At 39.0% G+C, this 15,242-nt stretch overlaps 1 protein-coding gene across 1 annotated transcript; it reads left to right on the forward strand.

Moving 5' to 3' along the window:
* The first annotated feature begins 3,610 nt into the window (after positions 1 to 3,610).
* Positions 3,611 to 10,348, forward strand: LOC136852724 (uncharacterized). Its single transcript, XM_067127645.1, has 6 exons — positions 3,611 to 3,701; positions 5,247 to 5,456; positions 6,484 to 6,604; positions 7,525 to 7,646; positions 8,966 to 9,077; positions 9,920 to 10,348. The coding sequence occupies exons 2-6, from the start codon at positions 5,247 to 5,249 to the stop codon at positions 10,078 to 10,080; spliced, it is 726 nt and encodes a 241-aa protein (XP_066983746.1). The 5' UTR covers positions 3,611 to 3,701; the 3' UTR covers positions 10,081 to 10,348.
* Positions 10,349 to 15,242: the final 4,894 nt, after the last annotated feature.

The following is a 15,242-nucleotide window of genomic DNA, read 5'->3' on the forward strand; positions in this document are numbered from 1 at the left end:
CTGCTATCATGCCATCTTGTTCACAACAACAGAATAAAAACCACAGAAATATTCTCCACTTATGTTAAAAGTTCACCATCTGCTAAAAACACACTCTAGTGCCTAAAATCACCGAAGTTGACCCCAGGTCAGATATACCACTAGCGTAAATACAACTCCTAGCTTGAACCAAGGACACAGCAGAGTGCCAAGGACCATCTAAACACAGGGCTCCACTACACAAGTGCCACCTCTAGGTCTGACGTCTGATGGAATAATCTTTAGAGCACCAAATCCCACCCTGGACAGTGTGTCAGTAGTGAATAAGCTACTACTGACGACTAATGGCAACGGAATCTCACCTGGGATGAGGTTAAAATTGGGGGTTTTGATCATAAGGCATCCTAGTGACTGATCTTTTGATTCGTATTCTTCACACCTGTGCGGACAGGTGAGTTTTATACAACTCCTGAACAGTGATACACATTACTGAAAAACAGATTCTCTGACCATCTGGTTTAAGGGTGATATTTGATTTTTAACCTTAGCTGATGTTAAATTGACATTCTTTATATATATTTTCACTACTGAATTCAACCAAAGTTCATAAAACCGACTTTCTGGTCCCTTGATCTAAAGGTGATTGGGGTTTACCTTAATGTATAAAATATTTAAGCGCCTTTTAACGCTTCGAATTTGATGTTTAGTCAGACGTTACACACCCGATGGTTTGATGAATAGGTCATGTCCAGAATCGGTGGGTCCACTCAATCATGTGTAAGAAATAGGCATGTGAAATTATCTGAATAATATTTAGCCGCTAATCGACACAAAAAATTTCAGTTTCATATATTTCTTCTTTTTTAGAAGGAAATCCTACCTGAATGATTCTTTTTGCTTTGACTCACGAAAGGGGAGTTTAATCTCACAATGTATATCGGAAAATAGGTTCCAGAATTGGTGTTATCAGTGAAATTATTATTATCATTCAGAAGACGAACCGTCTTCATATTCACAAGCCCACCAAAGGGGCAACACTGACTTGAAATTCGAGCTCCCAAAGAATATTAAGGTGTTCGTTAGGAAGAAGTAAGAGGAGATAAAATAAATACAGGAAGTAGAGATCCCACTCACTTATTAAAAAAAATTAATTAATAAACTGCAAAATGAACAGGTCCGTTTATACTGGCATCATCTTTGCCTTTCCAGAATGACGTATATATCAATTACAAGCTCATCAACACTTTAATTATACTTTTATTCTCCTATCTCTCTTTTCCAGCTTGTAACCCTGCGAATGTGTGGACATGTTAACTGTGAGCACATTAACCCCGTCCAGACTCTCTCTCTCTCTCTCTCTCTTTGAAAAGTTAATTAATTCTTTTGTCACTGATCATCGACAACCACAACACGAGTGTCTTGGTGCTGGTACTAGGTCAATAAATGAATAAATGATGTTATATATACAGTATATAAAGTATATATAATATATATGGACATACATACATATATATATATATATATATATATATATATATATATATAGTATATATACTATAATATTTTATATATATATATATATGTATAATGTAGAATAATTTCATTATGAAGAAATAACTTCATTATTTATAAAAGATGGTTTGTGGTGAGGCCCACCCCTAAAAATATTAATCCCTTATACAGTAATTAATATTATCATTAACCAGTTTAACAGCTAACCTTTCCCTGCATTAAGCTTGCACAAATATTAAACAAATATAGCTAAAGGCAAGCAAATTTTAAAAGCATCACACACACTGAGAAGATAGGCAGTAACCGTAACGCCCAGACTTTCCAACGCTTATTGCTCAGTTCAAGGAAATTAACATCACGTTCCAACGCTTAATATCAGTTTCAAATACTCATAAAAATAGGTAAGTAATATCTTTGTTCAAATACAAATCTCTGGCCAAGAAGGAAATGACTGATTAAGTTTAAACGGTGAATATCGAAGGAATTCATTTTCGAGGCCAAACGCTTCTTGATAACTGAATTAGACCGATGTTTTTTTTTTTTTTTTTTTTTAGAGTTCGAATTCTTTTGTCAGCTTCAAAGAATGGACTGAATATTTGAAATGAAAACGTGACAGAGACCTTGAATGCATACTTATCATAACTGACATTCAACGAAATGTCAAGAAAATATAATAATACAAAATTTGAAATGAGACATTATATAAAAAAAAAAGGCTTACCGCAATGGAGATGGGAAACTGATCACTGATACAAAAGTGTGATGTGGAATGGGGAAAGTATGAAGACGGGAGTGTGAAGGGTGTTTCACGCTAGTGTGAACGGTATAGAGGGAAGTGTGACTGTGGGGTGGAAAAAGTGTGAAAGGTGGGTGGGGTGGGGAGGTCACTGGGGTGGGTTCGAAGTGTAAAAAAGTGTGAAAGGGGGATAGGGGCATATTAGTAGCCAAAGAAGAGAAAGTATGAAATATACACGATAAAGTGTGATAGCCAAGGTGCAAAGAGTTGCGCAGAAGTGGGAAGTGTTCTGGAAAGTGTGAAACTGGCCTTTAAATAATGTTGGTAGCGACACATTTCTCGTCACCAAGGCCATACACGCAACGGGAGTTTCTCAGGCCGCGTTCAGTTAGTAGACGTGACAAACACCCCGTTCTATATAAAGCTTTTCTCAAGACACTGAGCGAAAAGAACCACAATTCTACGGCGCCGTTCATTAGGGCTAATGACCAGAAAACGTCTCAATGTCTAAATGACAGAAACCGTCTAATTCTACGGCGCAGTTCAGGAATTCTAACATATATAGGTCTAGGCGCCGTTCAGTTTAACTGCCCTATATAACATACTATATCTCGCTCTCAGGCGCAGTTCAGTTGGCCAACGCGTGACAGGTGACCTTTCTAAATCCGATCAATAAATCATATGCTAATCACAACGTGCGAGTAAAACGGGGATCCGAGATTCATTCACATGTACGTAAAGATGCTTTTTGAAATGCCCATACGACTCGACAGGTGTCTGATTAAGTATTAATTATGAATAAACATATAATCACACCTACGAACATATATGCATACGGTGCTGACGTACTGAGTGTGTATATGTATATAGGTATGTATATATGTATTTAAGCACACACTTTCCAACTTAATGTAAAACATGAACTGAAATCATATAGGCCTATAAGAAGAGAGAAACCTGTATGCCAAAAAATTGGAACAGTATTACAAAAGTCGCCATTTAAAACAACAAATTAACTAGGCCTAATTAAGCCTAAACAAAAGAAGAGTTAAAAAAAGACACAAGAATGAAATCAAATATGACCAGAATCGAACCTAGGTCTAGAATTAGCGCTGGCGTTCGTATAGCCGATGATGACGTCACAGTCGCCATGCCACCGACACAATGACAAGTGTAATTAACTAGACCTAGACAAGAGAATATCTTATTTAATGAACATTGGCATTAAATCAATTATTTAACTATTAACTCGAGTCGAGTCGAACCCAGGACTAGAGTCAGCACTAGTGTATATACACGAAGCCAATGATGACGTCACAGTCGTCATGACGGCGACACAATAACAATCACTTAAGAACCATGGCAATCGGATAACTTGAGATTAGTCTGTGACGAACAAGGATGTGAAACAGACGCCGTCTCTCTGCCTGTCTGTTAAGGAAGTTTCTTGCTATCGTTCTAGAGAACCGAGAAGGTAAGAGTCGGAATAAAAAAGAGCTGTTTTCTGTTGGCGAAGGTTCCATTTGAACACGCTCTTGTGGCCACTATAGCAGCCCTGAACTGACTGACTGGATTTGTTTACGTATTATCTGGCGTCGCAAAAGGTAGGGTAATCGAGACCGAAAGTAGAACGGGCTGAAATCTTCTACTACTTATTTGACGTGAATCCTGAAATCTACGAGCCCAAGTTTCTTACGTGTTCCCATCGTGTCTTATATTCGAAGCCTGAATCCGAACGTTTTTGTGTAAATATTTGTCTTTTCTTAATTCGATTTCGGTCTAATATAAAAATGTGCAATTTATATATATACATAAATATATATATATTATATATATAATGTAATTGTAATAACTACAATGCCCACTAGATTTATATACTTACACACACACACACACACATATATATATATATATATATATATATATATATATATATATATATATATACAATATATCAAAATATATATATATATATATATAAGGATATATATATATATATATATATATATATATATATATATATATATATATATATATATATATATATATATATTTCGTCTATATGTTCTTACTTATTATACCTAGGAAAGTAAGACACAGACATAACACAATAACTGATGGAAGAAGGTTCTACAGAGGTGAACGTAAATCACACGAATTATCTGTTTTGGCGAATAAACAACGATAAAACAACAGTAGCAAACGCAACAACAGCAGCAAACTCAACAACAACTGCGAAACAACATCAGGTGGTCACCAGGCACTGGTCTGCTTTCGTGAATTTATATTTATTTACAGTTGCGAGGGGCAACGCAGGACGAGGAGGAGGAGGAGGAGGAGGAGGAGGAGGAGGAGGAGGAGGAGGAGGAGGAGGAGGAGGAGGAGGAGGTGGAGGGGGTTGTCCAGTACACGCTATCCCGAATTAAATCCTCCACTTTTATTTTCGTATGATTTTTCAGAAGTTACAGTGAAATATATAGTGTATATACAATTTAAATAAATAACTTCATTGCTTTGGGCATTAGTTTTCTTATAATTGGGATCAATTTAGAGAGAGAGAGAGAGAGAGAGAGAGAGAGAGAGAGAGAGAGAGAGAGAGAGAGATACTCCGTTGGTTTTAGGTCATATTATGAATCGTTGTCACTTGTACTAGATCGTTAACGTATGCTGCAAGCGACCCTTGTCACTGTTACGCCAAAACAAATACATTACAGGCAATCAACCATTCTGAATCCTGTTCCTGATATTCAGAAAGCCTCTCTCTCTCTCTCTCTCTCTCTCTCTCTCTCTCTCTCTCTCTCTCTATATATATATATATATATATATATATATATATGTATATATATATATATATATATATATATATATATATATATATATATATATATATATATGTATATATATATATATATATATATATGTATATATATATATATTATATATATATATATATATATATATATATATATATATATATATATATATATATATATATATACAGTCAACTCCACATTCCCAGATGGGAAGCACGGATGCCATCTCGCTCACCCTGTCATTCTCCGTCGGGAGGCTCCTGGCAACTCTTCTCCTCCTGGCTGCCGCGAGAACAGCCTGGGCGAAACCTGGCACCTTCAACACGAGCGTGAGCCTGGAGAACAAATGGCTGCCCAATCCTATGCAGACCGTCAACATCATGGCACCTGAAGACTGTTTGAAATACTGCTATAAGGTGAGGATTTCCTTCATGAACTTGACTTGAATTCAAGAGTTAAACACCACTGCATTAAGGTGCTATGCGTCTTCTCGTAGACTTGTCTTGTATTCAGGAGTTGAACTGATGAAGAATAAATATCAAGGGTCATGAACTGACCACAGTGTTTCTAACTTTTGTTTTAGTGGTATTTAAGGAAATATGTTCTTGCTTAATATATTTTGCATTAAGATGAGGTATTTCCTTGTGAACTTGTCTTGTATTCAGGGGTTAAACTAATGAGTAACAAGTGTCAAGGGTCATGAACTGCCCACAGTGCTTCCAAGTTTTGTTACAGTGGTATTTAGGGTAGTATGTTCTTCCTTATTGTAACTGCATGCAGTGCCTAGACTCTTGTTGCTGTAACATTCATGATATTATATGCCAGCACATCATACATGCAGGATTTTGAGGAATTAAGTTGAGCATCTCTGAGCCAAAGATCAGAGATTAATTTCAACGTTTTTGAAGCGTAGGATTAAAAATCAATCTAAGCAGTTCTGGAGCAAAGATTTACAATTAACTTGAGCACCTTCCAAGCATAGACTGAATATTTACCTTAATTACAGTTGAAGCAAAACTTAGACTATATATGACTACGCATACCTTTCGTAAGTCCAGCATTTCACAGGCTTACCTTAGGCAGAGTCTACTATTATTGACCTGAACATCCCAGAAATGGAATATTTTACCAACATTTTCCAAGTTATATGTGCCATTTTTTTCACTCACATTACCCCCATTCCCTCATCAGACTTTACGTCTGCCTTCCTACTTCTGTTTGTTCTATTGCTTTCCTTATTCACTAAATTCAAGCTGGTCTTCCTACTAATAAGACCCTCAATATGACTTTCTAGTCTGCCTTCCCAATTCCAAAATCCCTTAAATTTATACTAGTACTACCTTCCTCACCCATTAATCTCAAGCTGGAAGACATCCACTGAACTCAAGGTGGTCTTCCTGCTAGTAAGACCCTCAACGTCTGTCTCTTTGTACCCATTTCCAGCATCCGACTTGCGACGCATACGCAGTGTCAGCCTTCGAGAGGAAGTGCCGCATGTATGAGCTGGTGCCGGGAGTGCCGCCTGTCAAGAACAACGGCTACAGGATTTACATCAGGATGAAGAGTAAGCTGGTGGTGTCTTTTCAGCATTCCTTTCCTAGGCTAAAACCTTCCCCTCTATTCTGGTCTGTGAATTGGTATAATCCTCACTGAAGTGAAACCTCTCTCCTTGATGTGTGCGAGTGTGTGTGTCATTATTGTCCATCCATTTACAGCGTGCAGCAACTCTGATTTGTGCTGCACATTTAATTTACATTTAAACAGCTTCCACACTTCCCATTCGTGAGTCGTCCCCATAAAGGAACTGACTGACTGATATCTGAAACTTTGGCTGTCAAGCCAAGCACTGGTGCACTCGGCCATTCAACGCCATTCGGTGAAAAGAAGAACTTAAGAGTGGTTGGACAGCAAGGTATACAGATTGAAAAAATAAAGATGAAACAAAAGGATCTAAAGGTGGAACTCCCCGTAGGGGGGTAGTGCCACAAGTGGACCTCACGTGGTGTACTGTAGGCATTACTCGAGGTTCTTTGCAGGGTGCCTGCGCCCCTAGCTGCAACCCATTTCATTTCTTTAACTGTACCTCCTTTCATATTTTTCTTCTATCTTACTTTCCAACCTCTCCTAACAATTGATTCATAGTGCAACTGCTTTGAGGTTTTCCTCCTGTTACGCCTTTTAACCCTTTTACTATCAATTTCCGTTTCAGAGCTGAATGACCTCATAGGTCCCAGTGCTTGGCCTTGGGCCTAAATTCTATATTCAGTAAGAAGTAACAGTTAAAGATGCTGGACAGCAATACCGAGGAAGGGAAGAGGGTTGGGGTTGGGGGGGAAGGAAGTAAAGTGTAAGGCTATATACAAAGTGAAGGGTGCAGCTAGGTGCCTAGGGAACGCCGCAAACACCCTTTAGTGACTCCTAAAATGTACCAGGAATGGTTCAACGTACTTAGCGGTTCTAAACAACTCCTATTCACTTCTGCAGCCGAGGACGACGGGTACTACACCTACGGAACGACCTACCTGAAGGTGTCCACCACGAGAATGAACGCCCTGGACGCTGCCAAGGCGTGCGGTCGAGAGAATGGGAACCTAGCCGCTATCAAGGTGAGCATGGGACACTCATTATTATTATTATAAGTGATACCACTTCTACTAACAGTGCCATCGTCAATTCCGCCCCGGCTGATGAAGAGTTAGAGGAATATTTCTGGTGATCATTTCTCGCTATAATGTGATTCCAGAACCCGTTGCTAAGTAACCAATTGGTTCTTAGCCACGTAAAATTAATCACCAGCCCTATGTTAATCAGCCTGGTCCTCACTATCATCATAATAATAATGCAATCATCATCATCTTCGTCACTCATTAATTCTTACTGATGCTCACCATCACTGAACTATTCAACACTGTGAGACCATCGCTTGTTTTATTCCTAACACCGCTGGACTGTGGGACAGTCTCCCTGAGGAAGATGCAATGCATTGCTACCTTAGAACAGTTCACCTCGTATTTTAAAAATGTATTTGTTTTTTTACTATTTACTCATGAAATCTATTCATTTATATCTTTTTTCTTTTCTAATAACTGATCTCTCCTTTCTGTATTTCCCATTACCTTCTGGCAATTCGCATGAACGTGAGAATACTCTTTGGAAGCTTGATTGTCAAGACAACGGCCCCTTTGGTGGGCTTGTTCCATACGAAGAGGGTTCATCTTCTGAATAATAATAATAATAATTCTGGATCGTGTCAAGATTAGCGAAGCCAACATCTCCATGTCAAGAACAGTAAACCCAATGATCCCCTTGTAAAGAATGGTCAACCCTCTCCGGTTCGAACTCCAATTCCAAGTGAGGGCTAGTGCTGAACACGGCGAAAAAGTGATTCATCTCCTGTTTCGCCGTGTTTAGTACTAGCCCCTGGGGGTGTCAAATGTATTTCGCCTTGTTTAGTGCTAGCCCCTGGGGGTGTCAAATGTATTTCGCCTTGTTTAGTGCTAGCCCCTGGGGGTGTCAAATGTATTTCGCCTTGTTTAGCGCTAGCCCCTGGGGGTGTCAAATGTATTTCGCCTTGTTTAGTGCTAGCCCCTGGGGGTGTCAAATGTATTTCGCCTTGTTTAGTGCTAGCCCCTGGGGGTGTCAAATGTATTTCGCCTTGTTTAGTGCTAGCCCCTGGGGGTGTCAAATGTATTTCGCCTTGTTTAGTGCTAGCCCCTGGGGGATCAAATGTCTGGCACTGAAGTGTTCATGCCTAGAACAGTAAACCCGATTATTCCCATGTAAAGAATAATGAACCCAATAATCTTCTTGTCAAGAATAGCGAGCCTGCTGTGAGCGGGTTCGCTAATCTTGACATGATCCATAATTTTTCCTCTTATAACCTTCAGAAATATATAATATTAATAATAATCTATTATTACAACAGAACGACGACATGGATCAGATGATCTGGAATATCATGTGGGACATGAAAATCTGGAAGGCTTTCATCGGCGTCAGGAGGCCCTCCTACGACATGCCTTGGGAGTACTCGGACGGTAAGTCCCCCCCACCCCCCCGCGAGGTTGGTTGGTATAATGCAGTTCGCACGGTTTGAAAGGCAGTTTGGAAAGGTTGTTGAAAGATGTCACCCCCGCCCCTCAAGTTTTGCTGTCATTCTGGCTTTGCTAATTGTAAAAAATATTTAAGTTTCTTGTATTTCATAACTAACCTAGTAAGTTATTCTTGAATTCTTATTCTTACCCACTCCTAGGAACCGGATACTAGAATTTTTACTCCTCAGGCAACTAATTCTAGAATTCTTTCTAGTCCTCGAGCAACTAATTCTAGAATTATTCCTCGTTCTCCAGCAACTAATTCTAGAATTCTTTCTAGTCCCCGAGCAACTAATTCTAGAATTATTCCTCGTTCTCCAACAACTAATTCTAGAATTCTTCCTTGCTCTAGGAACCAAAGCCTCACAAACTTCCCCAATCCCACGATCCAATCCTCGAATTCCTCCCCACTCCCAGGAAATCCTAGTACCTTTCCCATTCCCAAGAACCAAATCCTTGAATTCTCTCCCATTCCCAGGAACCCAATCCTCACATTCTCCCCCATCTGTTCCCCATTCCCAGGAAACCAATTCTCTACCTGTTCTTCATTCCCAAGAACCCAAAACTGTTCCTTCCCAGAAAACTGTTCTGTTCTCATTCCCAAGAAAACCAAACTCATCCCCAGTAACTGTTCTTCATTCCCAAGAACCCAATTTCCTCATCCCAAACTGTTCTCCTGTTCTTCATTCCCAGAAAACCAAACTGTTCCCCATCACCAGGAAACCAATCCTCCCACTGTTCTTCATTCCAAGAACCCAATTCCTGAAACTGCTCCTCATTCCCAGGCACAAAGGTGGGGGACGAGGGCAAATGGGACTGGAACGGCCAGTGGCCTCGGAAGAACTACAACTGCGCCATGACGCAGCTGACGGAAGACGAGCCTTTCTGGAGACACACGGACTGCTGGGAAAAGAACTACTTCGTCTGTCAGATCCCCATATTCTAAAGAGACGTTCAGCCAGCCCTGGAGACTAAGAGGACGGCTGCCAGGTCCTCCTTGTGTTCTGGAGGACGACTACCAGGTCCTCCTTGTGTTCTAGAGCCTAAGAAGACGATTGCCAGGTTCTCCTTGTGTTCTAGAGCCTAAGAGGACGACTACCAGGTCCTCTTCGTGTTCTAGAGCCTAAGAGGACGACTACCAGGTCCTCCTTGTGTTCTAGAGGACGACTATCAGGTCCTCTTCGTGTTCTAGAGCCTTAGAGGACGACTACCAGGTCCTCCTTGTGGGACGACTCTCCTCTTCGTGTTCTAGAGCCTAAGAGGACGACTACCAGGTCCTCCTTTTGTTCTGGAGGACGACTACCAGGTCCTCCTTGTGTTCTAGAGCCAAAGAAGACGATTGCCAGGTTCTCCTTGTGTTCTAGAGCCTCCGACCCAGGTCCTGTGTTCTAGAACCTAAGAGGACGACTACCAGGTCCTCTTGTGCTCTAGTGGTCCTCTAGAGCCTAAGCCTAAGAAGACGACTTCCAGGTCCTCCTTGTGTTCTAGGGATGCTTCTAGAAGACTCCCGTCTTTCTCTCCACTGTCAAAAATGACTCAGCTATACCATGGCACTGACACTGATGCAGTTATGTTAAGTAAAAATGTCATTTAAATCCAATAATTAAATCCAATCACGAGTTAGAAGAGTTTGTTCGAGCGAGTGTCCACCATTAGCCGTCGTGTTGTCTCGTCGCGAACGAGAGAATTCTAGAATATCCTGCAGCTTCAGAAGCAAGAGCCCGTGCCTGTGTATGCTGGATTCATCTCAAACAACCACAACGACATGAAAACAACAAAAACAACAAAACAACAACTGGAATGGGACGCGCAGTTTGGGAAACTCTTCTTCACGGTAAACATTGGTCTAAGGTCTGGTCTTCGCTTTGACAAACCTCCCCCCCAAAAAAAAAAACAATCCATTATCATCAGAGACTTCTGACTTAGGCTGCATTAAGTGTATGATTCATTTTTAATTACAACTGTAAAAAAATAAGCTGGTTATGAAAGCTATTGTACATCATTAATCCACTTTCATTTTCAAAAGTAGCAAGGAGTGTGTAGCGTATTGTGATATAGATTTAAGTCGTTTGTCAGTATAACCTTCATGTTTCTATGTAACGCGTTCTCTCTCTCTCTCTCTCTCTCTCTCTCTCTCTCTCTCTCTCTCTCTCTATTTCAGTGAGCAAAGGACATAATAATAATAGTAGTAGTAGTAGTAAAGTAATAATAATAATAATAATAATAATAATAATAATAATAATAATAATAATAATAATAATAATCGGGCCTAAAAGTAATTTCAAATAATTATTACAGCTCGTAACAAATTGTTATTAATTTTATTATAAATATTAACATTAAAACAGCAGTTAATAAATAACTGTTATTACTTTTCAACAGTACCAATATTAACGGCAGAATCATACGAACATAGTAATACGTAAACCCTTTTTGAAGTGAGTTATTATTAATATAATTCATTATCGTAGCAAAGGTTTCTTACGTTTAACCAAATCAGAGATTAATTTATAATTATTCTGTGAGAATATTAATGTAATCATGATATGCAATTCACATCTATAACACTGAAATAAAGCATAATTAAACAATGAAACGCCATGACACTCAACGCTTTTATTTATCCTATTCAAATACCTTGGGACTGTTTATGTGGAACCGTTTTCTATGAATCGTTTTCTATGATGAGAAACGTTACTAAAGAAAACGTGTTTTCCCGAAGGAAAATACTTAATTTATGGGTACCTACGTTAAATATAATTTACCGGCATTTCCGTCGCAATGTCGCAAATTCCACGTAACTGTTATTTTAATGATATAATAATCGAGGTGGATAATTATATATAATGAAATAATCAAGGTTGATAATTACGTGATATCAGACGGAAGTCGGAAATTTTAATTAATTATCTGAAATAATTTTAATATATATTTTGCGGCAAAATTAAATCCACTAATATATATATATATATATATATATATATATATATATATATATATATATATATATATATATATATATATATATATATATATATATATATATGTGTGTGTGTGTATATAAAATGTTTTGTATGTACTTCATATGTAATATACTGTATATATATATAGTTTTCAAACGAGAATGAATGAAAGCTAAAAGAGAGAGAGAGAGAGAGAGAGAGAGAGAGAGAGAGAGAGAGAGAGAGAGAGAGAGAGAGAGAGAGAGAGAATAAATATTTATATTAAATCAACCTACTTAAGGCAAATGACGTAAGACTCGTTTGCAACACATCACTAATTAAGAGTGAAAATCCCAAATGACATAGAGGATGCATTTGGTTTACACTAATAGTTATTCTCCTACGGTATTTATTGTGAATAAAAGGGCATGAAAGAGAAGTAATTAATACATGTTTATATATATATACTATATATATATATATATATATTGCAGAACCTTTGCAGCATATAGGGTTATTTGGAGTAAATTTGAGAAAGGTTAAAATGAATAAAAAAGAAATACGAACAATTTTATAAAAATTCGACATATAAATCTGGTACTATATGAAAGGTTATGTTTCCCAAAAAACAAAATAATGAAAAATTATTAAAAAAAACTGAAGAAAAGATGAAGCAATATCAAACCTTGGCAATACGAAGGAGAGAGAGAGAGAGAGAGAGAGAGAGAGAGAGAGAGAGAGAGAGAGAGAGAGAGAGAGAGAAACGAGGGCTCTCCCATTACAACAAATATTCTTTTTCCTGGAAATTCGCCTTGAGCAACATACTCCTGAAAATGACACGACAACAAAGAGAGAGAGAGAGAGAGAGAGAGAGAGAGAGAGAGAGAGAGAGAGAGAGAGAGAGAGAGAGAGAGAGAGAGATACTAGGGCGCATTCAATGAAACAGTCATGCTAAAGGGTGCAAGTACTTTTTGTCACTGATTATCGCGATTCATTAATCCGTTATCACAGTTCGTTAATCCCCAACTACGATTCGTTAATTCTCTCTCTCTCTCTCTCTCTCTCTCTCAAACTGAGATTCCCCATGTCTGCCAGCACGTCTCCCTCTCAGTAATTAAACCCACTTTAAGGTAAAGTATAATAATAATAATAATAATAATAATAATAATAATAATAATAATAATAATAATAATTGGTAAACAACTGCAGTTTGCCTTTAAGTAAACAAATCACATAAATTTTTAGTAATTCCCAGAAGTAACTGTTTTTTGGGGTTATACATATATACATACACATGCGAACAAATACACATACATACATACATAAATCAACCACAAACATGTACACATACACCATCTCCACAAGTTCCAAAACCCTTAAAAAGAAGGGTTAAAAAAACAAAATAAAAAGTACTCGAGAAACGACAGACGCCACAAGGCCAGGCCATCCTTGTGGGCGTATATATGGGCGTATGGAAACCGAAAAAAAAAAAAAACAAGAGCCACGGGCGCATATTTCACAAGACGCGAGGATGGGGAAGGCGCCGCCGTCCGTCTGCTTACGAAAAGCGGCGCCAGTTACGCGTAAATCGAAGCCAATATCGGCAGTTTTCCGATATTTCGCCGATATTTCTCAAGCGATGAATCACCCCGTGGGTAGGGGGGAAGGAGGAAAAGAGGAAGGAAGGAAGGAAGGAAGGGGGGTGGGGAGGGTTGTAAGGGGTCCCCCCTGGGGTAGGGGTGGATGGGGAAAGGGGCGAAGGGGTGAGGGGGTTCTAAGAGGGTTCCCCTGGGGTAGGGGTGCATGAGGAGAAGGGCGAAGGGTTGGGGAGGTTCTAAGGGGTCCCCCTGGGGTAGGGGTGGAAGGGCGAAGGGGTAAGGAGGTTCCCCTGGGGTAGGGGTAGATGGGGAAAAGGACGAAGGGGTGAGGGGGTTCTAAGGGGGTCCCCCTGGGGTAGGGGTGGATGGGGAGAAGGACGAAGGCGGGGGGGGGGGGGTTGTCCTTCTCTTAGGAAAAGAATGAAGTAGAAAATAAGACGGGTGAGGTGAGAACAAATGGATGAATATGGATGACATGAAGAAACGGCATAGGACGCGGATGAGAACCTCTCTCTCTCTCTTTCAAAACTATCAACACGCAAGCAGACAATATCATAAAAAAAACGTACGGACATAAACTTTTTGTACCCGTTGAGAGAGAGAGAGAGAGAGAGAGAGAGAGAGAGAGAGAGAGAGAGAGAGAGAGAGAGAGAGAGAGAGAGTTATTACGAAATAGCAAACAACGTCTCAAAGTCCCTCGCGGTAATGAATTTTAAGTATACTAACTAAATTCAAGTAAATTCAACAAAAACCTATGAAAACCCAAAAGACTCAAAGTAACTCAACGAAATTCTACGAAACTCAGCGAAATTAAAAAGAGATAACGGGTGGAATTAAGAAGCACCAAAAGAAATTCTCGTAGGCAAAGAATCAAGAGGCGATGGAGCCGCTGTTTTGGAGGATGATTGAGTGCTGTGCGCTGAATCAGGCTTTGCAGGAAATGAGCCGTATTCATTGCTCTGAGAGAGAGAGAGAGAGAGAGAGAGAGAGAGAGAGAGAGAGAGAGAGAGAGAGAGAGAGAGAGATAGTTTACTAGGCAGTTGCTGAGAACCCGTCCCCGTCTCTCTCTCTCTCTCTATATATATATATATATACTGTATATATATATATATATATATATATATATATATATATATATATATATATATATATATATATATATATATATATATATAAAACAGACATTTATCCACAAAACTCCAAAATGTATTCTTCCGAAGCCACTCACTTTAAAAAGGAGAAAAGGCAGTTATTCCTCCAAGGGCAAAATTAATAAAAATAAAAATAAAAATGACACTGAGACTGAAAATAATGACGCCATTCCCAAACTTTTCAAAAAAAAAAAAAAAAAAAAGGATTTTCGAAAATGAGACTTCAGCAGTCGAAAGGACCCAAGTTTTAAAAAACTGCTAGCGACGCAAACTTTGGGAGAGATTTGTATTCCCTCTCTCTCTCTCTCTCTCGCTTACCATTATGAATAGCAGAAATATACAGTAGGTATATGTGGCTTCTTACCTTCCTAAGTATGTATCTATCTCTCTATAAACACAAAACAAACACTCATACAC

The sequence above is a fragment of the Macrobrachium rosenbergii genome, chromosome 26 (genome assembly GCF_040412425.1).
Source record: "Macrobrachium rosenbergii isolate ZJJX-2024 chromosome 26, ASM4041242v1, whole genome shotgun sequence".
Lineage (NCBI taxonomy): Eukaryota > Metazoa > Arthropoda > Malacostraca > Decapoda > Palaemonidae > Macrobrachium > Macrobrachium rosenbergii.